This window comes from Larus michahellis, chromosome Z, assembly GCF_964199755.1.
Source record: "Larus michahellis chromosome Z, bLarMic1.1, whole genome shotgun sequence".
Lineage (NCBI taxonomy): Eukaryota > Metazoa > Chordata > Aves > Charadriiformes > Laridae > Larus > Larus michahellis.
In genome coordinates this window covers 87569597-87594810 of record NC_133930.1, presented here as the reverse complement: position 1 = coordinate 87594810, position 25214 = coordinate 87569597, and the positions used below count along the sequence as shown (strand labels likewise).

The 25214-nt window shown below is 54.2% G+C and overlaps 1 protein-coding gene and 1 pseudogene across 1 annotated transcript; one reads left to right on the top strand and one right to left on the bottom strand.

Moving 5' to 3' along the window:
• Positions 1 to 11: 11 nt before the first annotated feature.
• On the top strand, positions 12 to 25214 carry FBXO10 (F-box protein 10). Its single transcript, XM_074571071.1, has 11 exons — positions 12 to 257; positions 2607 to 3197; positions 8063 to 8914; positions 10944 to 11093; positions 12479 to 12615; positions 16102 to 16172; positions 16731 to 16883; positions 17574 to 17849; positions 18153 to 18463; positions 21955 to 22136; positions 23578 to 25214. Exons 2-11 carry the CDS (start codon positions 2613 to 2615, stop codon positions 23741 to 23743), a joined length of 2883 nt encoding a protein of 960 aa, XP_074427172.1. The 5' UTR covers positions 12 to 257; positions 2607 to 2612; the 3' UTR covers positions 23744 to 25214.
• On the bottom strand, positions 19627 to 19801 carry LOC141736623 (U2 spliceosomal RNA; annotated as a pseudogene).

The window sequence follows — 25214 nt, the reverse complement described above, 5'->3', positions numbered from 1 at the left end:
CCCCCCGGCGCGCGGCGCGGGTCCCGCCGGGGCGGGGCGGAGGTGAGGCCGGCACTGCGGCGGCGGCGGGGGACCGGAAGGCGGGGTCGCCTCCGCCGCTTTCTGTGTCCCCCTCCTTCCCTTGCGGACCCTCCGGCAGAGAACCCGGGAAAAGCCGCCGGGCGCGGCGGGGCGGAGGGAGGGCGTCCGCCGGCGGCGGGGGGCTCGGCGAAACTTCTGCCCTGGTTGGTTCCTCGTTCTCCGGCTTCCTGGGCCAGGTACCGCGTCTCGCAGGGGTTGTCCCGGGCTCCGTCGGCCGACGGTCGCCGCGCTTCCCCACCCGCCGGCGCCGGGTGCTCGGTGCGGGGCTGCGGGAAGGCGTCAGCGAGGCCCTCGGTGTCCCCCGGGAGAGGCGGCATCCTCCGTTCGCGGCTGGGCTCGGCGCTAGTGTCGCCTCGCACCGGGGAGGGGCTGAGAGATACAAAGCACTGACAAAGTGCATAATTTTATTGTTTTTTTGTTGTGGGGTTTGATTAATTTTAGTGGTTTGGTGGGAAATGAGACCATGGCTCATTTTTATTTCAGTGTTTGTATTGTTACCACAAAGTTTAATGGCAAGGCTTATTACAATTTAACCCATTGTGATAACCCCGCGAAAGGGAGGAACAGCAAAGAGAAGATGCTGAGCTCTTTGCCTGCTTGAAAGGGCATCAGACTAAGTCTTCCCTCCCAAGTTCTGCTCTAAACTCTCCCTCTTCCTGTGTCGGAGCCTGGTTTCCATGGCCTCGTGATGCGCAAGCTGGGGATGTCATACAGGGGAGAGGCTCAGAGCTGCCGAGCCCCGCGGACCATAGTTGAGAGGGCCACAGCACTGCTGCAACGGGACCTTTCTTCCTGGCAGACTGCGTGGAGTGCTACTGTGGGAGCGGGGCAGCAAATCTGCACCTCCTCCAGCCAAGTTCAAGGGGGTGGTTCCCCACTGGGTGCCTAGGGCATTGCATAGGGCCCTCAGACAAACTAAGAACTTAGCTTCAAGGAAAGTCTGTGCTTTCTTGAGCAGATTCCCTTGTGATAGTTGCAGGATAGCTGGAAATCAAGATATCTGCAAGGAGAAGTAAAATTCCCCACGTTTGGTCAAAGAATATTGTTCACAGCACTAAGTGCTTGCCTGCTGTGCCAGCCTGCATTTGTGAGAGAGGAAGGGAGCCTGGTTCCCGAAGGCTTTTAACGGCATCATATTAGAGATGAACTCTGGCACTAGAGGGTAACCACAGCCCTTGCCTGAGTGCGTTTCCCGGCATGTGAGTGGGTGCGTGGTCCCACCCACCGTGGCAGTCGTGAGTCAGGCAGGGGCAAAGCCAGAACTGCCGGTGCGGGGTCAGAGCCACTGCTGCCAGCAAAGGCTCCCCTGGCAACTCAGCTGACTTGAAGCCAGCCTGTGGATGTACACAGCTTTTTGTGGTGTTTGTAGGGCTCCTACCATCCCGGAGTACTGATCTCCACCTACTGCGTGCTGGATAATGTGCATGAAGCAGGCTGCTTCAGGGGGAGTGCTGCTGGACCGTGGAGCTCCCCGTTGTGCATTGTTGTTTTCTCCGGTCACTGATAATAACACTTCTACTTTCAAATACCAAGTGGTAAATTTTGAGGGATACCTACCTGTTTAGTGAAGCCGCTTGACCAGCGCTTTATGGAGAGTGGTGGGAGGTCACTGAGCCCATCGGGAGGCTTCTTCGCAGCTGCATGCACTGGGTGGGAGGTGGGGGCTGAAGTCCTGCGATCAAGGGAGGCATTGTGCCACGGGCACCCACCGCTTCTCAGGGCAGGACATGGGGAATAACGCTGGGGAGGGGGTGGCACGAACCAGAGCAGAGGGGCGTGGTGTTGCACACCCTCAGCAGCAGCGGCCTCATGCTGGGACGGGATCAGGTCTCTTGCATCCACTATGAGTCGAGCCCGTTTTGCTGGTGGTGCATTGCTGGAGTCATGAACGATTTCTTCTTGATCCCTCCTCTGCTTGGAGCATCCTGCCGGTATCCCCAGCCACTGGGCTGCAGGATGAACTTGGCCTCTGGAGAAAGCTTCACACTTTTCCTGATGAGCCGAGTGTCCCAGGAAGGCATCGTGCCTGCAGGGGCAGCTGGCAAGACCTGTGAGGGCCGGTGGTCTGTGAGGGCTGATGGAGTGTGGTGGGGAAAGCCATGGCAGGGGACATGGCAATGCCAGGGGCAGAGGGATGTGCTTGTTCCTGCGCGGTCTTTGAGCCCGAGGGCTAAGCAACAGAGATTTAACCGCCCTGAAAGAGCAGAGGCCTCAGAACAGCTTGTTTGGGCATTGCTGGCCCATGAGCAGGGCTAGCAGTGGAGGGAGGGAGGGATCAATGGTGATGGGAGCACACCGCAGGGTGAATGATGAACCCTGCTTGGTCAGAGCCTGTGTCTCTGCCCAAGGCATGCCTGCCTGATGCTGCGTGCCTGCTCCTGTACGTCTCTGCCCACGCGCAGCCATGTCTGGCAGGGACCTGCCCATCCCCACAGGAGGGTGTCCCTGCCAGCCTGAGCTTGCTTCCCCCCACGCCCCAGCAGCTCTCCGGGCTCCCCACTGATGCTGTGTCCTGTCCTTCGCAGGTGCTGATGGAGGTCGGCATTCTGCCGGTGGAGCTGTGGCAGCTCATCTTCTCCTACCTGCACCTCCCTGACCTGGGCCGCTGCAGTCTGGTCTGCCGGGCCTGGAGCGAGCTCGTCCTCAGCCTGGACAGAACACGCTGGCGGCAGCTCTGCCTGGGCTGCCTCCAGCACAGACACCCCAACTGGCCCAATCGTCCCGGTGTGGAGCCGCCGTCCTGGAGAGAGGCCTTCAAACAGCACTACCTGGCCTCCAAAACCTGGAGCAAAACCACGCAGGACCTGGACTCCTCCAACTGCCTCTCCCTCTTCCGCCGGCGGAAGGGCTGGCGCCGGCTCTGTGTGGGCGTTGGGGGCGAGTTCGGCAGCCTCCGGGCCGCCCTGGCCGCTGCGAGCCCCTACGACCGCCTGGTGCTGCTGCCCGGCGTGCACGAGGAGCAGAGCGAGGTGCTGCTGAAGGTGCCCGTGGAGGTGGTGGGGCAGGGCAAGCTGGGGGATGTGGCACTGCTGGCCAGTATCGACCAGCACTGCCCCACTGCCCGCCTCAGCAACGTGGTCTTCATGCCGGCCCGCTTCACCTCCCTGCTCTACAAGGTGAGGCTCGGCGGAGCGGGGACAGTGGGGATGGTGAGGCCACCACGGCGTCACGACCAAGGGGTCCCCTGGTCTACAGGCATCTGGAGAGCATGGCTGGGGGTTTGTGGGTCTCACTGAGGCATGGCGCTCAGGGGCTCTGTCCTCTCAGTGTCTACGCTTGGTTACAGATTACCACATACGCCACACAAATTGCCACTTGCAAGAAAGCCTTTGATTAATAAAGCAAATATATATTTCAGGCTATTGCAAATTACTGCCAACAATCAATAATACAGTATCGATCAATAGTATGGCAGCAATCAGTAATAGAAACAACCAGTAATATTGCAATGACCAATATTATAGCAACAACCAATAACAGCAGCAAACAAGTAGGTAAATGCTATTACAGGTTACTGCAAACTTACCATCGATACAACAGCAGATATGCTTATGATAGATAAGATACTGATACGGACATGTAATACAGGTATCAAGAGAATTAGACAGATTTCAGAAGGGGCCAAACCATCTGTCACAGGTAAATTATTAAGAGTGGTCATTGTTGTGGGGTAAACTTAAAGGGTTTTATTCATGGTTAAATGATGATCAAATGATAATTAATTGATCATTGAATAATAATTAAATGGTAATCAAATGATGATTAAGCAAAAATTTAACGATGATGAAACACTGATTTGACAGTGATTTGACACTGGTTTGAATGATAATTTAGACGGCAGTAAAACATTCTACTGCTTACTACACTTCCAGTAATTAAGCTGGATATATCAATGTCACTAGGATACAATATACTTTTAGGCCTAATGTAAGACGTCGCTTATCTCGTTATAGGTATCAGGTGCCGGGTAAGGCGTCTCTCAGCCTCAAGGCATAACCTCGAGAGAGTCCCTGCTCAAGGGAGATGGCCGCCCCGCAGCCTGCAGCCGCACAGGAGGGCGCAGGGGGCTGCAGAACCTATAGTGCCAAGTGATGGACTCGTAGTCAACCCCTGCTTTGATGTTTGTGCAGGTGTGCGGCAGTAGCAGTTTTAGTTTTGTCAAAAACCTGAAAGTTTTAGTTTATCTGAGCACCAGCTCAGGCTGGCACTGTTAGCTCCTGGTGAGATGCCTTGTCCCTGAGAAGACGTGGCCCAGCACCCTTCTTGCGGTTGGCACAGCAGGGCTGGCTTCAGTCAGGGCTACTTGGCAGTGGTGCCTGAACCGAAGCACTGGTCTCTCGGTCAGGGTGCGTGCTTCTGTTACACTGTCCCAGAGGGGCACCCAGCTGTCCCAGAGGCAGGAGGGCAAACCAGACCAACCCAAAAGTAGGGGTGAAGGGGACCGGTGAAGTAACAGAGTCTCACCTCAAAGACTCCCCGTGTCACAGCCTGGCATCATCCATGCATCCCCAGCCCTGGTCTGAGACCTCGTAGCAGGTTCATGCAGTGTTCAGCCGGTTTAGGAAAAGAAAGGTATGTGCAGGATGGGACATTCTCAGAGAGAGAGAGAAGGGCTCCATTTTGGGTAAAAATTAAGTCTTTTTTAAGAGGATGTAGCACACCACCACTTTGAGCAACGAATAGATGCTGTTAATTGCCGTTTTTCAGCTGGAACAGCCAATAGGTAAGATGTTTTTGTTCTTTCAGGGCAATTTCACTTTTCTGGACTGTTTCCATTTTTCCAGATGATAAGTTGCCATTACAGTCCCTTGGTTTGTGCACTTATTGGTGGTGTCTCGGGATGTCTGGTTTCTCAGTACCCAGATGCACCTCAGAGTCGCAGCTGCACTTGTCAGGGGTGTTTCTGGCTCCCAGCTCCCACGTCTTTTCCTTTGGTGATTTTCCCCTTCTTACCAGCTGCCTTTCTGACTGCCTGCATGGCAAAGCATGAGGGACCCGAGGGGCTGGGTGCGCAAGAGGAACCCCAGGGAGCCAGCTCTCCCCGCAGCATGCTGCACACCAGCCCTGCTTCCCCAAAAACTGGGTGCGCTGATGTGCACTGTGTCCTCTGCCTGGTCTGGGAGCCCTCTGCTGGGATGCCCAGGGTCTTCTTTGGATGGAAGCTAGGACGCGGGACCAAGGGCCCAACCCTGCTGCCGTGGTCCACCCTGACAACACTTTGGTCCCCACGGGCAGCCGCTGACTGGTCTAGAGTGGGATGTTCCCTGTGTGAGTGCTGTGCCTGTGGGCTGTGCCTCCAAAAACGAGACCTTCGTTGTAATGAGTCAGCCCATCATTAGTTATAATTCACCTTTTCATTTCCTTTTCAGCATTTATCATGTGACATATTTGACTTAATCAGTCTGAAGGTCTCCAGGAGAAAGATAATGCACCGGCATGCAGTGGGGAAACTGAGTCGCAAATCTGCTGAGAAAGTCACTGTTTGTGGCCATGTGCCGAGTTGCTGAAGCGGACGTGTGGTGTCTCCTACATTTGGCTGGTCCCTGTGGCTGCGTTTCATTGTTCAGGTGGTCGCTCCGGTCTCCATGTGCAACGGTTGATGGTACAGACCTTCAGCAGCTGCCGGTGGAACCAGAGCGTTCCCTCCCAAATCCAGCAATGAAAAACAAATTAAAAAAAGCAAACTTAGGCCAATCCTACTGGCAGTCATTAAAACCCTGCAAGTTGCAATTTCAGAAGGGCTTTCACAAGCAGCCTCTCAGAACCTGATTTCATTGTGCCCCTTTTAATTAGCTTTTTTTTTAATTTTAAAAAAGGGATGTTATGATTCGGTCTGGAGGAGGCTACCAGTCAGAAGGAATTTCTCTGTGGTTGTCTTTGGGTACAGAGAAATGAATTTCAATACCTATTTGCTGTATGACTACTTCTGAGAGTGCTCAAGGCTGAAAACAAATCTTGGGATGGTGTCTTGGCTGCAAACTCAGGAAATCTCTGTAAAATGGCCCTAGATTGCCTGTCACAAGTTGCTGGTCTGTCTGTTTTTAGTGGGGTGGACTAGGCGATTGAGGGATAACCTGGGAAGAGAAAGTAATGATTTGGGAGATTCCTAGTCAAATTAAGAGCACAGTAAAATTCCAAGCACACTACTCAGCTTTTCTGACGTGACTCCTCTGTACCTTGCTGCATTTCTCTTGGCTTTTTCTGTACCTAAGCAGAGACGTGCCCTGCCTATGCAGGAGAGAGATATTTGGCCATGACAATCATCCTGGTGGTTTGCCAGCACCCATAAATTGTAACGTGTATTGCCTAGCACAGCAGGAAGGCTATGGTAGGGATGGCTGTTCTGCAAGTACCAGCAGGTCAGATGGGAAACCACAGCCAGGGAACAAAGAACTGATGGTGTCTCTTCTGCTGCAGTGACACACTGTAATGCCCGTGCAGCACTATGGCACAAATTTTTACCTGTTTTGCTTTGGACTTGGTGCATCGTGAGTGCAGTGTCCTTCCACCAAGTATGCTAATGGCTCTAGGGAGAATTCTAGTTCTCCAGGCCAACCAGGTGGTGTTTGATGTTGTCTTACCTACGTCTTCAGCCGGTAAACCCCTGAGTCCGTTAAAGATGCCAGCTGGCAGCTACACATCTCTGAAGGCTGCAAACTATTCTGTGCAGGGAGCATTGCTAAGGTTTAGTGATCTTGGCACATCTAGGCCCTGTCTGCTCCCATGCGTGACTGCTGTGCCTTGCTGAGACTGCAAAGCTGTGTCTTGGCAGCGAAGTTGTCATGGCACGCAGTGACAAGTGGCATTCCTCGGGGGTCAGTACGGGGACCAGTGCTGTTTAACATCTTTGTTGACAAAATGGGTGTTGGGATTGAGTGCACCCTCAGCAAGTTTGCCAATGACACCAAGCTGTGTGGTGTGGTCGACATGCTGGAGGGAAGGGATGCCATCCAGAGGGACCTGGGCAGGCTGGAGAGGTGGGACCATGCCAACCTCATGAGGTTCAACAAGGCCAAGTGCAAGGTTCTGCACCTGGGTCAGGGCAGTGCCAAGCACAAACGCAGGCTGGGTGGAGAATGCATTGAGAGCCCTGAGGAGAAGGACTTGGGGGTGCTGGTGGGTGGGAAGCTCAACATGAGTTGGCAATGTGTGCTGGCAGCCAAGAAAGCCTGGGCTGCATCCCCAGCAGCGTGGGCAGCAGGGTAAGGGAGGGGATTCTGCCCCTCTGCTCCGCTCTGTGAGACCCCCCTGCAGTGCTGCCTCCAGCGCTGGGGCACCAACAGCAGAAGGACACAGAGCTGTTGGAGCGGGGCCAGAGGAGGCCCCGGAGATGCTGGGAGGGCTGGAGCCCCTCTGCTGTGAGGACAGGCTGAGAGAGTTGGGGTTGTTCAGCCTGGAGAAGAGAAGGCTCCGGGGAGACCTTCCAGTCCCTAAAAGGGCTCCAGGAAAGCTGGGGAGGGACTCTGGATCAGGGAGGGGAGCGATAGCCTGAGTGGTAATGGTTTCAAACTGAAAGAGGGGAGATTCAGATTAGATGTAAGGAAAAAATTGCTCTGAGGGTGGTGAGCCCCTGGCCCTGGTTGCCCAGAGAAGCTGTGGCTGCCCCATCCCTGGAGGTGTTCAAGGCCAGGTTGGACTTGAGCCAGGGGCTTTGAGCAACCTGGACTAGTGGGAGGTGTCCCTTCCCATGACAAGGGTTGTAACGAGATGATCCTTAAGGTCCCTTCCAACCCAAACCATTCTAGGATTCTAAGTTAAGGACAAGTTGCCAGCAGGGAAGAAAGCCAGTAGGTGCAAGATACTTGCTAACTCAGCTTGCAGCACTGCATCTGTGCCTGTGTGAGCTTGTTGTGTCAGTGACACTTGAACGTGTATTGTGTTTGTGAGCATGAGCTTGTCTGCTTTGGAAGAACTTCATGGTGGATTCAGGACTGCTTTTTCTTGCTTTGTGCAATGATCTCACCTTGTGCTTACTCTCCAGACAACCTCAGGCTACGTCCAGTTTGACAATTGCAACTTTGAAAGTGGGCAGCTGCAGATTCACGCACCAGGGACATGCCAGGTGAAGTTCTGCACCTTCAGCCAGTCCAGCATCCACCTCCGCAGCGTGGCCCTCTGCATCCTGGAGCATTGTGAGTTCACCGGCAGTGAGAACGCCTCTGTAACTGTGGAGGGCTGCCCGAGCTCTGACTGTAACTGGGCCTGCAAGCACCTGGCTGTGCTGGCCAAGTCCTGCACAATGTCCCTGCGGGAACCTGACCCAGCCGCCTGCCCCGTGTCCAAGTGGGATGGCTGGAGGGAATCGCTGCTGAGGCCAGTGAGAACATGCAAAATTGTGGTAGGGGAAGAACAAAGCAGTTTCCTCGCTGCTGCGGGTGCTCAAGCCCTGGTTGGCTCAGCCCAGGAGGACAGTGAGTTTGGAGAGAACCTGCGAGCAGCAAAGGAGGAGGAGGAGTACCCGTCCTTCGACTCAAACTCCAGTGACAGTGACTTACGCAGCGACGATGAAGAGGATGCTCAGGTTGCATACAAAGTGGCCTGTCAAGCCCACAGCCCGAATCACACACTTGCTGATGTTATGGACAGCAAGCTTCAAAGCAACAGACTGCACGCCCTTCAGAGGGACCTTAAGCTCAAGTCTCTGCAGCAGGAGTTGCAGCAGGACAAGGAGGCCCAATCTTTGGCAAACTCGCTGCAAGGCTGCATCATCCGGCAGTGCCTTTTCAGGGATGGGAAGGGAGGAATATTCATTTATTCACGAGGGCAAGCAAAAGTGGAAGGAAGCATCTTCAGGGATCTGACCTACGCAGTACGCTGCATACAGAACAGTAAGGTGCTGTGAATGCTGCTGCGAGCCCTCTTTTCTCTCCCTTCTGCTCCACCATCTCCTTTCCTATGCATGGTTTGGGTTAACCAGCCCAGATGAAAGGCAGGTCACTTGCAGCCGCCTGCTTTCTGCATGCAGTAACGTAACTGCAATTGCAGGCATTAACTGAGTGGCATGTTGGGGTCATGTAGTCAGGCCCACTCTACCTGTAAATTAAACTCTCATCCTGTAAAAGTGCTGCTAGTTATCATCACTTTTGCTGCACCCAGCACAGCCCATACCACAAATGCAGGGAGTTCGGGACTGCGGTGTCAACCCCTGGTCTTGCCCCTTGCCATAGCCAGTCCTGGCAGCTTCAGGAGAGCCTGCAGGGGTGGTGCCTGCCATAGGCAGAGGTAGGGTCTAAGGAGGGATTTTGGCAGGGGACATGTGCTGGAGGCTGAGCTGATGTTTTCCTCACAGCATCATCTAACCCTGCACTTGCCCAGAGGTCTCTGCCTCTGTGCCTGTGCTCCTCTTCAGACAGGACTGTGACATCAAGGACTGGGGGAAAATCACACTGCCAAAATCCCCAGTGCTGGCGGTGTTGGGAGGGCTCAGGAGGAAAGGGCTTTGCTGTGGTGATGCTGTCTCGCCAGCTGCAGTCCCCTGCTTCTTGGCAGTGGGGGCAGCTCCTTTCTTTCCGAGGGACATCTGTACCAGAGGTGCCCTCCCAAAGGCTGTCCCTTGGATGCAGAATGGCAGCAGGAGGGAGCAGAGGCACCTCGAGCGGCTCTGCTGTGCTGCTCAGCCCCTCTGAGCTGCTCACTGGGAATTAGCCCAGAGGCTCTTGTCGAGAGGTGGGCATCAGAGCATTGGGCGATGGGAGACAGTGAAAGGCTTCTCCGTGAGATGGGGACAAGGTGCGACACAGAGCAGGAGAACAGCAGAGCTGGCAAGGGCTCGGTGTCCTTGTGCTGGCCAGCCCCAGCCAGGGTCTGGTGTGTGGGACCAGCTGCAGCGGGTGCCTGCATTTCTCGCCTCCTGTAGCTCCCTCCCCCGGCAGCCAAGTGTAAGCAATGAAGACAGGCAGCTGTCAAGCCCTGCTGAGCTCCACGTTTAGTGGAGAGATTGAATGAAGCACTTTCCTGGAATGAGGAAATAGAAGGAAGTCTAATTTAATTACCTTTTGATCTGTGTTGCTCATTGAAGTGGGATATGCAAAGGCAATTTGTAGGTTATTTCTTAGCACTTGTAAGACATGTATTTAAGACATGATTTATTTGGCTGGAAAATTTTAAAGACTGCTGCTGCGTAAATATTTATCTGCTTATTTGCTTAGAGGAAACTAGGTTGTTATGAGTGGTGCCAGTGACTTCAGTTTGCTGGCTGGGCCATTTCTGCCCCCAAACGGCAGGATCTCTGTTCTGATGGTGCAAGGCGATGGTAAGGCTGGGTGCTGAGCACATGTGCAGTAGCAGCTCCATGGGGAAGTCGTGGGAGACTCCGTGGCATTTGAGTGTCACCCGTGAGCAGCTCTGAGCAGCAGAGTCAGGAGGCAGCCTGCTGCCGGCTGCGTACGGAGAGGGTGCCAGTGCAAACAGGGACTGCCCAAGCGGGGATGGGGCAGGTCTGTTGTACCACGAGTGGTGTGGAGATGGGACGGGGAATGGTCACTCACTGTGCTGTGCTGCAAGTGCAATGCAGTGAATGAAGCCATTGGGCACACCTGAACAGGGGCTTTGTCAGGTGGAGCGACGTGTCAGGCCAAGAGGATATCTTTGCTCTGGCTGTGTAGCACCGAGAACTGCAGGTCCCCATCCCTAAGCAGACCCATGCCAGTGGGTAGTGCCCAACAGGCTTAAAAGGAGCACTTTTCCACACGCACTGAACTTCCTTTCAGCTGGCCTGTGTGCCTGGCACACCCTGGGCTGTGGGACAGGCAGAGAGGTTGTAGACGCACAGAGGCTGCAGAAAGGAGAGCTATATCCTTTGGTCACGTCCTCTTCCTCGTCCTTCTAACTGCAACTGCAGGTGCTTCTCCTCTTCCCTGCAGGTTATCATGCTGAGGAATGACATCCACCACTGCAAAGCATCGGGGATATTCCTGCGCCTGTTGGCAGGAGGCCTGATTGCAGACAACAACATCCATTCGAACTGTGAGGCTGGAGTGGACATTCGTAAGGGAGCCAACCCCCTTGTTCTGGTACGTACCCCTCCAAGCTGTGCTGGAGGGTAACGCGCTCCTTCTCTCATGTGCTGTTTCGCTCTGAAGGGCAGCAGGATTCTATCTCCCAGTACAGAAAACACTGACCTTTCTGTTAGCTTTGCCATTCAGCCTGTTTCTTAGGTTTTAGCTAACCCCAAGGGCAAAGCACAGCAAAGTGCTGCCTGTTGGTACATGCCTGATGGTACATCCTGCTCTGTTTGATAGTGTGTGTCTTAAAATTGCTGTACATTGAGGGGAGGGGAGGGGGGTGTTCCCCTGTGTAATGAGTGAACTTGTGCAACCAAGATAGTAAATCGGCACTGTACTGTAAGTTGTTTCTCCCACACTGGGATTCGTATTGTCTACCCTGGGGGCTGGTGGAGGGTCTCAGCTCTCTGCTCAGCCCCAGGCGGAGGGGAGCAGCAGTTCACTCTCCAGCGGCACGGCTTTTCCTCCAAATCAGTAGTGTCCCCAGCTCTGCAGCAGGCGACCTTGTCCCTGTTCACTGAACGCTGTATCTGTAGTTATCCTTGAAGGAACCAGGGCCTCGATGTGCGGGGGGAGGCAGGAAGGTAGATCTAAGCTGCATCCGAGTGACCCTGTGGCTGCATCGAGCTCTCTGTGTGAGCTCTGACAGGAGATGGGGCAGGCAGAGCTGCAGCTCCATGGCGGAGATGGCAGCTCGGCCATGGAGTTGCAGGCCGTGTCTGGCCTCAGTTGCATCTTTGAGCTGCTGTTCGTTGCTTTGGCTGGTTTGGCGATTCCTACCCCGCCACTCTGCAAGACACCGGCTGGCGCTGCTGTCCTGCTCAGAGGGTCCCAGCGTGCTCCTGCCCGCACAGGAGATGTTGGCCCCTGTAGAGAGAAGCAGCCTGTGGCTGTTGACAGCAGTCGTTCAGGCTGTGCAAAGTGCTGTCTAGCAGCTTGAGAAAAGGCACCATGCTGTAATGCTGAGGTCCCCACATGGACTCCTTCCTCCAGCTCCTGTCCGGTGCCGCCGAGGATCTTTTCCTCTTGGTGGCCAAGGGGAGGTGTTGCCCTTGCAGACGGGCTGCAGGGAACAAAGCATTGCCAGGTCCAGGGCAGCCCTTGGAGGTGGCAGAAGGAGCTGCTGGAAGAAGCAGAGGCTGCAGGCATGATGGGAAGGGAAATTGGGCATTGTGTACTAGAATCCCAAAGAAAGGTAAAAGTTAAGTGTGTCTTGACCATTTGAGAGTGATTTTTTTGGCAGCTATATAAATTACCCTTCTGCCCTTTTCCCCAGCAGTGTTGGGAGCTGTTGCTTTTCTCTGTGGTTGCTGTCTCCTCTTGCTCACTTTTATGAGTGACCTTCCTTCCTTCTGCTTTTATTTTCTCTACATGTGCAAAAAATAAAACTGTAGTGCAATAAGATACACAGTGGCCTTCGCTCAGGCATTGTCGTCGCTGGCAACGGAAAAGGCATCATCCGTAGCAATCAGATCTGTGGGAATAAAGAAGCTGGCATTTATATTCTGTATAATGGAAACCCTGCTGTGAGGTATGTTAGCTAGCACTGACCTCTCTCTGTCCTCCTCCTGTTAAGAATTATTCCTCCCACTGTGCACACTTCTCTTTTTTCCTATCCTCACCATAGAGCAGAAATAGGACCATGGTGCATTAGTGCCTTTCTGTGACTTCCCTCTGTCCGCTTGCTGCACACAGGTCTTTGCCAAGTGCCTGTCCTGGGTTTTCTCCCTGGATCTGAGGAGGACATGGGCTGTGTTCAAGATGAACAACTCACACGTGTCATGGTGCTTTTTGCAGGCAAAGGGGAAACGGACCTTGGCACTCCAATCACTGTTACTCCAATTCACCTTTCTGCTTTAAACATCTGGAGCTACTGACATGTGTGTTTAATACCGTTCGGTTTAGATGTTGGTGTTGGTGTCTGGCAGGCTTTCTTCAGGTTGATGCCATCAGCTTTACCTGGTGGTATCAGCTGGTAGCAATGAACCCAGTAATGGGATGGCAGCTGGAGCACGGTATTGGTTGCAGATGTAGGAGGCATCTCATCTGTACTGCCACCCCTTCCCACCTCTCACTGTGCCTGTGGGTGATAAGGAACAGGGGTATGACAACTCACTGCGGTGCTGTAGAGCAGGGTAGGGCACAAAGGGAAGAAAATGGTTGCCCTGGATCAGGCCCATAGTTAGAATGGGAGCCTTTGTGCTGGAAGTTTTGTTAATTAACAGTGCTTCAGCCTCGAGTCCTGCAGACCTAATGGAAGTGACTTCTTGCAGGCACCTCTACCGAGTCACTTGGTCCTGGGACCTGGGGAGGAGAAGTCTGCACCAGATGTACCAGCCCTGAAAACACAGGGGTCAGGGCTGGGCTTTCCAACAAGCGCTGTCTCAGAGAGAGACTGATTTCTAAGAGAAGCGGTATTGTAATGGCAGGGCCCAACAGTGCAGAGGAAACAGGCTGCAGGATGGAGAGATTCACTAGATATTCTTCCCTCCATACTTTCTCACAACACCATTTGCAATCCCAGCTTACACCCGTGACTGATGTATGACCATCCGTGCCTGCTGGCATGAAGGAGATGATGGGGAGGAGGCAGGGAGGAAGCTTGGTGGGGAGGAGGCAGGGACGAAGCTCGGTGGGAAAACACCTTTTTTCTTCTGACCAGCCTCCCATTTTGGAGGAGACCCCCTGCTCCACTCCTGTGTGCTGCTCTGTGCTGTCTTTCGTCTGCATTGGCTTGAGGCAGGCTCTGGCCCTGGCCCGGTGCTGCCATGTGCAGCTGTGTTGAGCGTGGGGCTCAACAGGGGCCATCGGCATGGCTGGATCTCACCGACAGGATGATGTATGCCACTGCAGGCAGGCAGGGCTGGCCACAGAGGGATGATTATAGTCAGAGTAATGTCCTTTGCTGGTTGCCTTTTCCACAGCTGGAAACAGAATTATGTTTTGCCCGTTCCTGAGAGCTGCAAGCCCACCTCCATCCTGTGTCACTGCCTGGCTGGGGGACAGGTTTCAGTGGGGCATTGTAAGGGACTCTGTGCAGAAAGCAGGGAGGTGTCCTCTGCAGAAGTGTGCGTGCCAGGTACCATTTTTAAGCATGATACAGCCCCTTGGGCACGTACATCTTCCAGTCAGAGGCACCCTCTGCAGCAGCTAAAAAGCTGTTTGGGTAAGACCACGTCCCTTGCTGTGCTGGGGCTGAGGCTGGAAGGTGCTGAGTGTGATGGTGCCCGGTGGTGCAAGGCAACTGCTATCTCCCCTAAGATGGTGAGCGCAGCCCTGGAGGACACCAACCCGCAGCAGGTTGGGCAGCTGAGAGCCCCTGCCTCGTGTCCCTGGGGGATTGCCTCTGGGATGGTTTTGCAGCTTCTCTTCCTCCTTACTCTCGCAGCTGCTGGTGCAGGCATGTATTTCAAACCTTGTGTGCTCTTCTCACCCGGTCTCTCTTTCTAGAGGCAGGCACATGTGTTGCACCAGGTCCTACCAGCCCACCAGAAACTTTCCATTCTCTGGGTGCCACTGGTAGCCTGGTTGCTCTAGCGGGGCGTTGGGGGCTTCCCCCCACTGCCAGAGTGAGCAGCTGTGCACGAGCATGCAGCTGCAAGTGGAGAGGCAGCCATGCCAGGGCAGCTGAGGCACTAGCCTCCTGGTGAGGTGGGGTGGCCCCTTCTCTGCCTACTCTTGTCCCTGGCAGCAGGACAGCAGCGTGAGGTGCTGTGCCCACCCCTCCAGTCCAGCCAGTGCTGGTGATGGCGTCGCTGGTGACTGCATGTCACAGGTGCTGCTCTCACACCCTGGCTTGCTCTGCAGAAGCTCCTCCACTCCCTTCGCAGCTCAGGGGAAGTGGAGCCATCTCTGGTGGGTTCTCCTGGGTAGATGCTGGGGCAGAGTCTGTGCCAGGTATTGTCCTTGGTTGGTGATGTTTCTTCATGACCAACTTGATTGCTCTCCTGCTCTGAACCTCAGCAGCAAGCCAGAGATTCGGGGTCATGTTGTGGAGGAGAAGCTGGTGGTGGGCTTGAGGCTCCTGGGATTCATTCCTCCTGACAGGCTCCCTCTGTGGGAGCCCAGGGGACAGTGGGTGACACCTCTACTCAGGGGCATTGGGGCCGACATGTGCTCTCCAGGCCATCCTTCCCAGTACGGCACTGCCTCTGCTGCTGCCACCATGTTCAATGTTTCCTGCCATCAACTGCGATGGCCGTCTGCCCACTGGCTTCAGGGCTGCTCTTGGAGCAGCAGTCCCATGGCTGATAAAGCCTCTCCCCTCCTCCTGCAGTGGGGAGGATGGGGGAAATGGGCTAAAGACCTCACAGACTCCTCTGTGTCATCCATCTGCTATGTGTTGGGCCTCCCACACATTTCCATGGGGGCACAGGGGTCTGCAGCTGGGAGCCCCCCGCACCATGCTGCCCACGGGGGAGGGAGGCTGTGGCTGCCGGCAGCATGGTCTGCCTCCCCCCAGTGTCAGCCTGGTGCTGGGGGAGCTGAGCGTGCAGGGCAGTTTGCAGAGGAGCGCGTTGAATCCTGAGGAGAAGGAAAGTCCATCTCAGGGTGGGTGTAACTGTGGGTGCAGGTAGCTGGCAGGGCAGAGAGGCCAGGCTGCAGGAGGCAGCGCGCGGTTCTCCCCGTCCCATGACTTCCCTGCAGCTGCAGCTGTGGGCACTCCTGGAGATGGGGTGACTGGTCTGACTTGGTGGCCATTTGGGTGTCCGTGAGCACCTCCCGCTCTTTGAATGATCTTGTTGACAGGTGTTTCTCCATGCCTCTTTTGTGTTATTCACCTCCTTGAAAAAGCAGTCCAGCTGTCGGTAGCTCTGCTCTGCTTTGCATGTACCTTCCCCACTGTGCGTCCCTCCCACTGCCCTTCGCTCTGCAGCTAGCCCCCGTCCAGCTCTCCCTACTGGGCACAGGCAACAGGCTGTGGCAAGTAGCCAGCCAGGGAGACTGGTGCCTCTGCAGAGACCCGCTGCACCAGCAACACTGCTGCTGGTAACTTTATTTTCTTCTCCTACTTCAGTGGGAACCATATTTTCCAGGGAATGGCTGCTGGAATAGCAGTGAATGAGAATGGCAGAGGCCAAATCACAGGTATGGCAATGAAAATGGTGGTGTTGTGCCCAGTTTGTTTCTGTCTTTAAGCCTCTGTCTGTTTGCTTGATTGCAAAATTTATCTTGTTGTCGTTCTTGAGTGACTTTATTACAATAATCCCCTGATTTGCATTTTCTAGTTGGCATTTCTGCTGTTGACAGAGGGAGCATGTCTTTCTGCAGCATGTGCTCCAAATTATTGTTCCTGGCACAGCTGCGACATGGAACTGTGCTCCACAGCAATATGGCATATCCAGTTTATAAGCTAAAGCTGTCAATGACATTTTCCTACTGTTGTGGAACCTCCGAGTGCTTTCCACTCTGCCCTGCACCTCAGAGGACAGGGAGGTGGTGGCCACTGGAACTGCTAGTGATGGCTGTCCTGTGCGGGAGAGCATTGCCAGGGGAATGGGGGAGCGGGGAAGGTCTTGATGCTTGGGTTCTGCTGCAGGCAATGGGAGCTTTTTGGTGGGGCCAGGTCTCAGCCTGCCAAGTCTCCTTGCTCTTATGTGGGCAGGAGGCCAGTGTGGTCACCTCATCCTCCCTGCCTGGCCCTAGGGAACATCATCTGCGAGAACCAGTGGGGTGGGGCAGACATCCGCCATGGGGGCGACCCCGTCCTCAGGAACAACCTCATCTCCTGCGGCTACTCAGATGGCGTGGTGGTGGGCGAGCGCGGGAAGGGCCTCATCGAAGGAAACGTCATTTATGGTAAGCAAGCAAACTCCAGTGGAGAACGATTCTCGCCTTCTACCCCATACTCCTGTCCTCTTGGGCTTGCCAGGGTGCCTTTTACCTCCAGGGCTCTCCAGAGTTGTGGTGGGTGCCCAGGAGGGGCTGTGGTGTCAGCTGCAGCTCAGCCTGTAATAGACACTGGGGAATACACCCGGGCCCCTGGGGGGAAACGCAGCTCGGTGCTCCTGGAGCCACTTGCTCCCTGGCCCCAGAGACTCCCAGTCCTGCTGGAAGAGAGACCAGGACATGCGGGTTTCCAGCACTGTGGTGCCCATCGGTGGTGAAGCCACCTGTGTATAGAGCCAGTGGACAGGGCTGTGCCTGGCCATCCTGCAGAGCCCCAGGGCAGCGGGTGTTTATCTCCTGATCGCATGAGTTAAACCGCGGGAGTTGAGCTGGGGTCAGAGCATAGACAGTGCTGGGAGAGGGCGGAGGTGGGTAAATGAAGGCACTGAGCTCATGGACTTGAGTTAGCCCACCAGGACCAAGTCAGGGCCAAAAATCTCCGTAAGCCCCTGACATGTAGGGTTAGTCTTCACGTGTGCTCAAAGAGGAGGATATCCTCCATCCCACCTGCACCACACATGGACTACCAGCTGCTTTGGGGACAGGCTGGGGGTTTCCAAGCACTGATGAGTTGGTGGTCTATGCCACCCCACTCTGCAGGCAACAAGGGCTGCGGTGTGTGGATGATGTCCTCCAGCCTCCCACACCTTATCAACAACCAGATCAGCCACAACAGCATCTACGGGGTGGCGGTATTCTGCCACAAGGACAATGCTGGTGACTACCCCCCTGGTCAGGGGGGCAGCGAGAGCTTCCAGGAGGAGAGGGAGGGTGCTGGTGGGGAGAACGATGCTGACAGCGAGGAGGAGTACCCGGCTGCCCGGCGTCCCATCAGCGTGGCGCTGGTGGAATTGAACAGCATCAACCACAACGGAGGTGAGCTGGGGGCCCGTGGCTCTTGCTGGGCTGCAGAAGGGGTGGCATGCAGAATGGTGTGTTGTCCTGGCCCACCAGCACTGGGGTCTGACAGGGGCTTCCTCAGCGGCCACTAGGCCAGGAGCACTCTGGAGAAATGGTGGGCTGAGACCCAAGTATGGGTGCGTTTTTGTCCTTGAGCTCCCAGTTGGAAAGTCATATTGTGACAGAAGGAACTGGGTAGCTTATAGAAACAGAAATACATTTATGGTGGTCATGACTGAAGATTCAAGCTCTTAACCAATAACTTTTCTTTGGCGGCAGCTGCTGGGCTGCATGTCAAGAGCAGTGAAGTGCTCAACATCATTGCCAATGTAATTCATGCCAACGGCGATGGCGGGGTGGCCGTGCTGCAGAGCAGCCAGCTGACACGCATCACAAACAACAGCATCTCCTGCAACAGCCGGGGAGGCGTGCTGGTGGAGGCCGACTGCCAGGTGGAGCTGCGTGGCAATGGCATCTATGAGAACAGCAGCCATGGCATCGTCTCCAAGGGAGAGGGCGTCATCGCAGAGAATGACATCATCGGCAACCACAGATGTGGCCTTCAGCTACTCCAGGCAGCAGACATGAAGGTGTGTTCTGCAGTGAGCTGAGAGGGCACCGACCTGCACCTCCCTGCAGCGGGGGGCAGAGGCGAGTCATCCTGCTGCTGCTGCCCTCCCTCCCTGGGCGAGGGGGAAGCCAGCAGGACAGGAGGGACTGCCCTGGCATTGCCAGCAGGAGGAGCAGACAATCAGGATCGAGTCCTCGACCCGGTGATTAGAGAGAGTGTAATTTCCAGGCTCATTAGAAGCATGTCCCACCGATCAAGGGAAGTTGTCACCCATCTCATTTGCCATCGGGAGGCTGCATCTGAAATGTTGTGTCCAGTTTGGGACCTCAGGGTCAAAAGGGAGTTGGAGAAAAGGGAGAGGATCCATTGCAGAGCTACCAGGATGGGCAGGTGCCGAGAAGCATGACTGATGAGATGAGGCAGAGGGAGCTGGGGTCAGTTAGTCTGGCAAAGAGAATCATAGAATCATTTAGGTTGGAAAAGACCCTTGGGATCATCGAGTCCAACCATCAACCCCACTCTACAAAGTTCTCCCCTACACCACATCCCCCAACACCACATCTAAACGACTCTTAAACACATTCCGGGATGGTGGCTCCACCACCTCCCTGGGCAGCCTATTCCAGTGTCTGACCACTCTTTCTGTGAAGAATTTTTTCCTAATGTCCAGTCTAAACCTACCCTGTTGCAGCTTGAAGCCATTCCCTCTTGTTCTATCACTAATTACCTGTGAGAAGAGACCAGCACCAACCTCTCTACAATGGCCTTTCAAGTAGTTGTAGAGAGCAATGAGGTCTCCCCTCAGCCTCCTCTTCCTCAAACTAAACAGTCCCAGCTCCTTCAGTCGCTCCTCATCAGATTTATTCTCCAGGCCCTTCACCAGCTTTGTTGCCCTCCTCTGCACTCGCTCCAGCACCTCGAGATCTCTCTCGTATTGAGGTGCCCAGAACGGGACACAATACTCCAGGTGTGGCCTCACCAGTGCTGAGTACCGGGGGACAATCACCTCCCTCCTTCTGCTGGTCACACTATTTCTAATACAAGCCAGGATGGCATTGGCTTTCTTGGCCACCTGGGCACACTGCTGGCTCATATTTGGCCACTTGTCAATTAGAACCCCCAGGTCCTTTTCTGCCAGGCAGCTCTCCAGCCACACTTCCCCAAGCCTGTAGCGATGCATGGGGTTGTTGTGGCCCAAGTGCAGGACCTGGCACTTGGCCTTGTTGAAGCAAATAAATAATTTTGTTGCGCCCAAAAATTTGTTTAATATAAAGTCCCCTCATCGAGGATGTATCAGATATTAAACTGATAAGAACAGGTACTACACTTGATCTTAGCCAAAAGGCCAAGAAGAGGAGGCCAAAGGGGATCTAACAGCAGCCCACAGCTACCTGAAGGGCAGTCAAAGCCAAGCCCTTCTCAGCAGTGCCAACAAGGATCAACAGCACAAGTTGCAGTGGTCCCTGGACCTTGGGAGGCCCATGTGGGAGACTGGGGGAACCTTCTTGCCTTGGAGGGTGGTGCAGCCCTGGGACAGGTCACAGAGCAGTGTGGAGTCACCATCTTTGGGGGTTTCCAAGCTTTGGCAGGACAAAGCCAGGGCTTCTCTGATCTAGTGCTGTAGATAGTCCTACTCCAGAGCTTCCTTCCACCAGCCCTCCTTAACTCCAGGTTTTTTGTGGGCATTCATCAGGAATAGGCTGGAGCAAAATTGGCAGAAATTGTTTGAGGGAAGACATAGGTGTGAATTAAATAAACATTTGTTTTTAATCAGGCCAGCAGTGCAAAACTAGAGTGCACTGCTCAGAAGAAGGTGACATTTCCACCCCTAGTGGGTTTGAAGTGTGTCACATCCTTACACCTGTCAAGAGAGGTTTAGAAGTGCTCTGTAGGGCCCAGGAGGAGGAGATGAGATCTTCCTTAGCCTCAGCATTGGTGGGTCCATGCTTGTTATTGCTCGCATGCAGCAGGAAAGCACACGCCTACCAGGGGAGCTGGCCATGTTGCCCCAGAGCGCTCATGCCCACAGCGACAGGAATGTGAGAGGAGGTCTATTAGCAGCAGCTGCTTTTCAGGTGGGCAAGTGCATGAAGGAAGGGCTTGTGCGAACTCATGCCATTGCTCAGTGCCAAAGGAAAGAGTAAATTTTCAAGTCCTATGTCAAGGCTATATCCTCTTGACAGTGGTCCACAGGTGGTTTGTCACATCTGTCTGATGTTTAAGCCTTGGTAAAGGACAGCTCAGTCATCGTTTCCCCACGTGTGGATTCACAGATGGCTTGTAGGAGAGACTTCTCTTCCCTCAGGGCAGCAAAGGGAATCCTGTGCGTTTTGGTGCAGCGACGTTCAACAAAGTTCATCTTCTCCCAGGCTTGTCCCCTGTATTTAACTGAGTTCACAGTCAAGTGGCTGATCCCATACGTCTCTGTTGGAGATCTGCAGGCTGCGTGAGCTGTGCTGAAGAACTGGGGTAGCTGGCATCTGAACTAGGTTTTTCAGAAGTTAGATGCAGTGTTCCAGCCTCTAGCCAGTTCCCAAGGCTAGCACCTGGCTCAGGGTTGCCTCTGTTCTGTTCTTGGTTGAGGTGAAGCCATTGTGTATCAAAATGGCAGATAAATACAATTTAACCCATCGTGAAGGACCCCTAAAATGAGTACAGAAAGTCCTGCCAAGACAAATGTTCTGCCTGAGTGCTGCAGGGGCTGCAGAGTCCTTTTGAAAACCAGGGCCATAGAAAAACATTGTCCTCTGTACGAGAAGCTAAAAACTGCTGCATTTTCTATGGTCCCAGCTGTGCAGTGTCCTGGAGCACACAGGCAGGATTCATGTTGCAGGGTGCGTTTGGGGAGCAGAACAGGGGGCGCAGGTCCCTGTTGAAGGACTGGCGATGTCGTGCTGTCGTTTCTTGTCCGTCCACTGGCAGAGCCCAAGAAGTGCCTGAGAGCAGGTGAGGTGGTGGGTGGTGCTGGGTGGGGAGGAGCATCACAGTAGCTGTTGCTGTGGATCCAAGGAGGAGGAAGTACTGAACTGATCCCCAACTGATCTTCCAGATGGTGGCACAGTGAGAGCTGTGGCCTTGAGTTTCTTGGGAAGAGGAGACCCCTAAGTGCTCTTTTTTCGTATACAAAGTAGTGACAGCCTGTAAGTACAGCTGTTTGAAACCTGGAGGGCAAGGAGCAGCAGTAGGTCCACATTCAGCTCATGCTCACCAGCATCTGTGCTTGTGTTTCACCAGGGGGTTGGGTACCAGTTGCACGGAAGCTTGCAGTACCTAGCACTGATGGCAACTGAGCTGCCAGATGGGGCCACCAATGAGGCGTCGAAGGCCTTGGGAAAGCTTATGTGCGCATGGCGACAGCACATCCAGTCTGAACCCTTGGTGTGCGCCCAAACTGCCAGGAAGTACCTGTGAGCCTGTGGAAGAGCTTATGGTTTGTTTTTGTGTTGATCAAAGAGCCATATGAACAATGTTCTTCTGCTTGGGCCATCCCATCTAAAGCTTATTTTGCAGGTGACCAAGAACAGGATCCAGTCCTTTCGGGACTATGGGATTGCTCTCTTTGATGAAGCCAAAGGCCTGGTGCAGGAAAACCTCATTTTCCAAGGGAGATCCAAGAAATCCATTTTGCGACCAATATTGAATGCAGAGGATTGCATCATTCAAAACAACATGCTTCTCACCTTCAAGAAAAGGTGAGGCCCTTGACACCATGGGGTGCAGTTGTGCGCTTGGAGACACCGTTGTGCTCTTGTGTTAGGTGAGCACTGGAGGGCTCTGCTTTGTAGCTCCTCTGCCCAGCTTCCCAATCCCTCCTGACCCATGGCACCAGCCTCACAGGTGTGTTGGACCATTGCAGGTGAGGACTGCAGATCAAGGGGAGCCAAGAGGTTCCTCATGGGATACCTCTAAAGCCAACTGAGGGGACTGGATTATTCCTTGACAGGCCAGTGTGGGTCTTCAGGATGTCTCTGGGCATAGGGACATCTGCCCTGTGACTGGGCCAGCTCATTTTCCTGCGCGGTGCTGCCTTTGAAGCCTGGCTGCTGTGTTTGGATACCGCACTGCTGTCCCTGCAGTGCGGACAGCCCCGGGGTGTTTGTAGCCTGGGCCACGAGAATCAGAGGAAGGAGGAAAGGCCAGCACCACCCCCAGTCTGCATTGTGCTTTTGTGCTGGTGAGGAGGAGGGTGGCTTCAGGCACCAGATTCTACCTCCAGGATTTTGCTGCCAGAGCAATGTGAATGGTGAATGGGAAAAATGGATCTTGGAGTGCTTGTTTTTCCAAGGCATGATTTAGCTACCCTGGTCTTTGTGCCAGTAGAGAGAGAATGTGCCTTCTGATGGTCTACAGAGATACCGCTGTAGCTGCAGACCTCTTAATGGGTATTACAGAGCTTTACTTAGCTGCCATCTGTCACCCAGATCTCAGTGACTCTCATCATTATAGTCCTTGTTCAAAACAGGTCACTCTAGACCAGGACTCTGCAGCAGTCACCTGAGGAGGGAAAGCCTGAGCCCCGTCACCCATACGAGGGCTGGGTATTCAGCGAATTGTTATTTTTAGCTAGAAATTCGACCTTGACTCTTCTTTGGGGGTCACAAATCTTGGTCCAGGGTGTGGGAGAGGACACAGTGAAATTGGAAGGCTTGCATTACTGGAGGGAGGTTAGGACATGTGGTCCCCCAGGGTGATGATGGTCTCATCTGGTCCTCCAGACTCCCATCACAGGAAACTCGAGTGTACTAGAGAGGACTCCCAGCACCTTGTCCAGGTGCACTCCATTAGGTTTTCAAATCTGGCCTCCTTTAAGCAATTCTTGGGAAGTCCCAGCATTGACTCTCTTTCTGCAGACTCTTGCCCCAGAACCTGCAGTCATGTGGAGGTGTTGGCTGTGAAATTACAGAAAGTAGTTTTTGCAGTAAAGCAAGATCTTCTGTATCAATTCTCCAACCGTTTCTGTCCCACTTGGGTTTTGGAACAGACGTTGTGTGGTGAGCTTTGTGCACCTAGCACCACTGCTCTGCCCCTCTCCTCCTTGAAGAGTGGACCTCAAGGGAGTGTTTCTAAGGCTGCTGTGGAAGTGCCTTTTGACCCTGCTTATGGCCATGCGTGGGGTGTCTCTCCTTTTCCCAGGTTTGATATGGAGTGCATGCTGATCAACCCCCCTGCACGGCCTCACCTTGAAGGAGGTGTCCCAGTGTCCTGCACAGCAGCTGCTGGTCAGAGGGTTTCCAGCATAACCACCAGGGTGGACGGGGGCTGCCACAACCATGGGAGCATCTTCTGCACCATTCTTTGAGCAGGGAGAAAGGTTTCTTCACCGGTCTCTCTGCCTGTCTTTTCTCCAGAGCTGCCACTGGGAAGCTCTCACAGCTCAGGGACGTGGACCCCCATTGGACTGTACTCCCTTTTCATGAAGAACTTTGCAACTTCAGTGGCACCTCACTAAATAAAAAATAGCTGGGAAAACAGCTGTTAATGTCTTCCTCTTTGCCCCCTGAGATCACTGCTGGAGTAATTTACAAGCGAGCAGTTCCTTAGATGAAATGCTGTCCAGGTGGGACCAGAGGAATGCCTGGCTGGCCTTCAGCAGCTCCAGACAAACCGCTCTTCCCGTGCGGGGCTGTGGCATTATTTGTTTGGGAATCCCTTGCTTTGAAGCTGCTTTGTCAGTGACCTTCTGCATCTGTTCTGGAGTACTCAGAGACTGACATATCCTGTGTGGTCTCGATGTTTCTGTTTGTGTTGATTCTGATCCAGAAGGGGCACACAGATCAAGGCAGACAGACACACGTGTAGACAGACATACCTACAGTGTGAGTCCCTCCAGCAGCCGGGCTCAGATGCTGCGTGCCCAGCACCTGCCCCTGGCTCCCAGTCTCCCCACCTCCTGGCATCAGCACATATGAGCCCCCAGACGCAGCATCCAGGCAGACAGACACGGACAGACGAACAGACAGACAGTGCCTGGGCTCCCAAACCACTTCATCTCCCCTCACAGACGCAGATCCACACACACCACCGATGCTGGCATCCACACCAGCCAGACCGACCGACCTCGCCTTAGAATGGGCGCCTGGTGAGTGGCCAGGACAGACTGCGCTTGTCAGGCACCAGCATGGCCAGACCAGCATCTGTCCTTGGCCACCAGCTGCCTGTGTACGTCCAGTGGGCCACTTTTTATCCCCTTATCCCTCTGTTTCCCCACATTTGGTTCCTCCCCTGGGCATCCTGTAATAAGCCTTGTGTAGTCCTGGAGTGCTCTTCCCCTGCACCCACAGCGTCTCCCGTCACCCTGGCCGTCAGCCCTGCGTCTGTGAGGTGCTTGGGGGAGGGCAGGTGTCCCCCAGCCCGCGGGGCTGAGCTCCCTGGGACTGGGAGGGTCTGGGCGAGGGCTCTGAGGGTGGCACTGGGGATCCCCGGCAGGCACCTGAGGCTCAGGGCTCTTACTGCGGGGAGCTGGAGGCTTTCATGCCGTAACTTCTCATGACCAGCAGTGTTTTCTGCCTTGTCATCCCCCTGCCTGAAGCTGGCAGTTGGTTCCCAGCAGGATTGTCTCTGTCTCATTCACATAACACGCTGCCCGCACAGGTTTCTCCTCTGGTACCAGCTGGCATAAGTGTGTTGCACGGTCTGATGTTGTCTCCTGCTTCTTTGCAGACCGATGCTGTAAGAAGACCCAATCCAACTTTTTTTTTTTTAAAAGGAGAAGTACTATTTTCTGTAATTTCAGGAAAACTGTCTGCCACAAATAAAAATGGTATATTTAA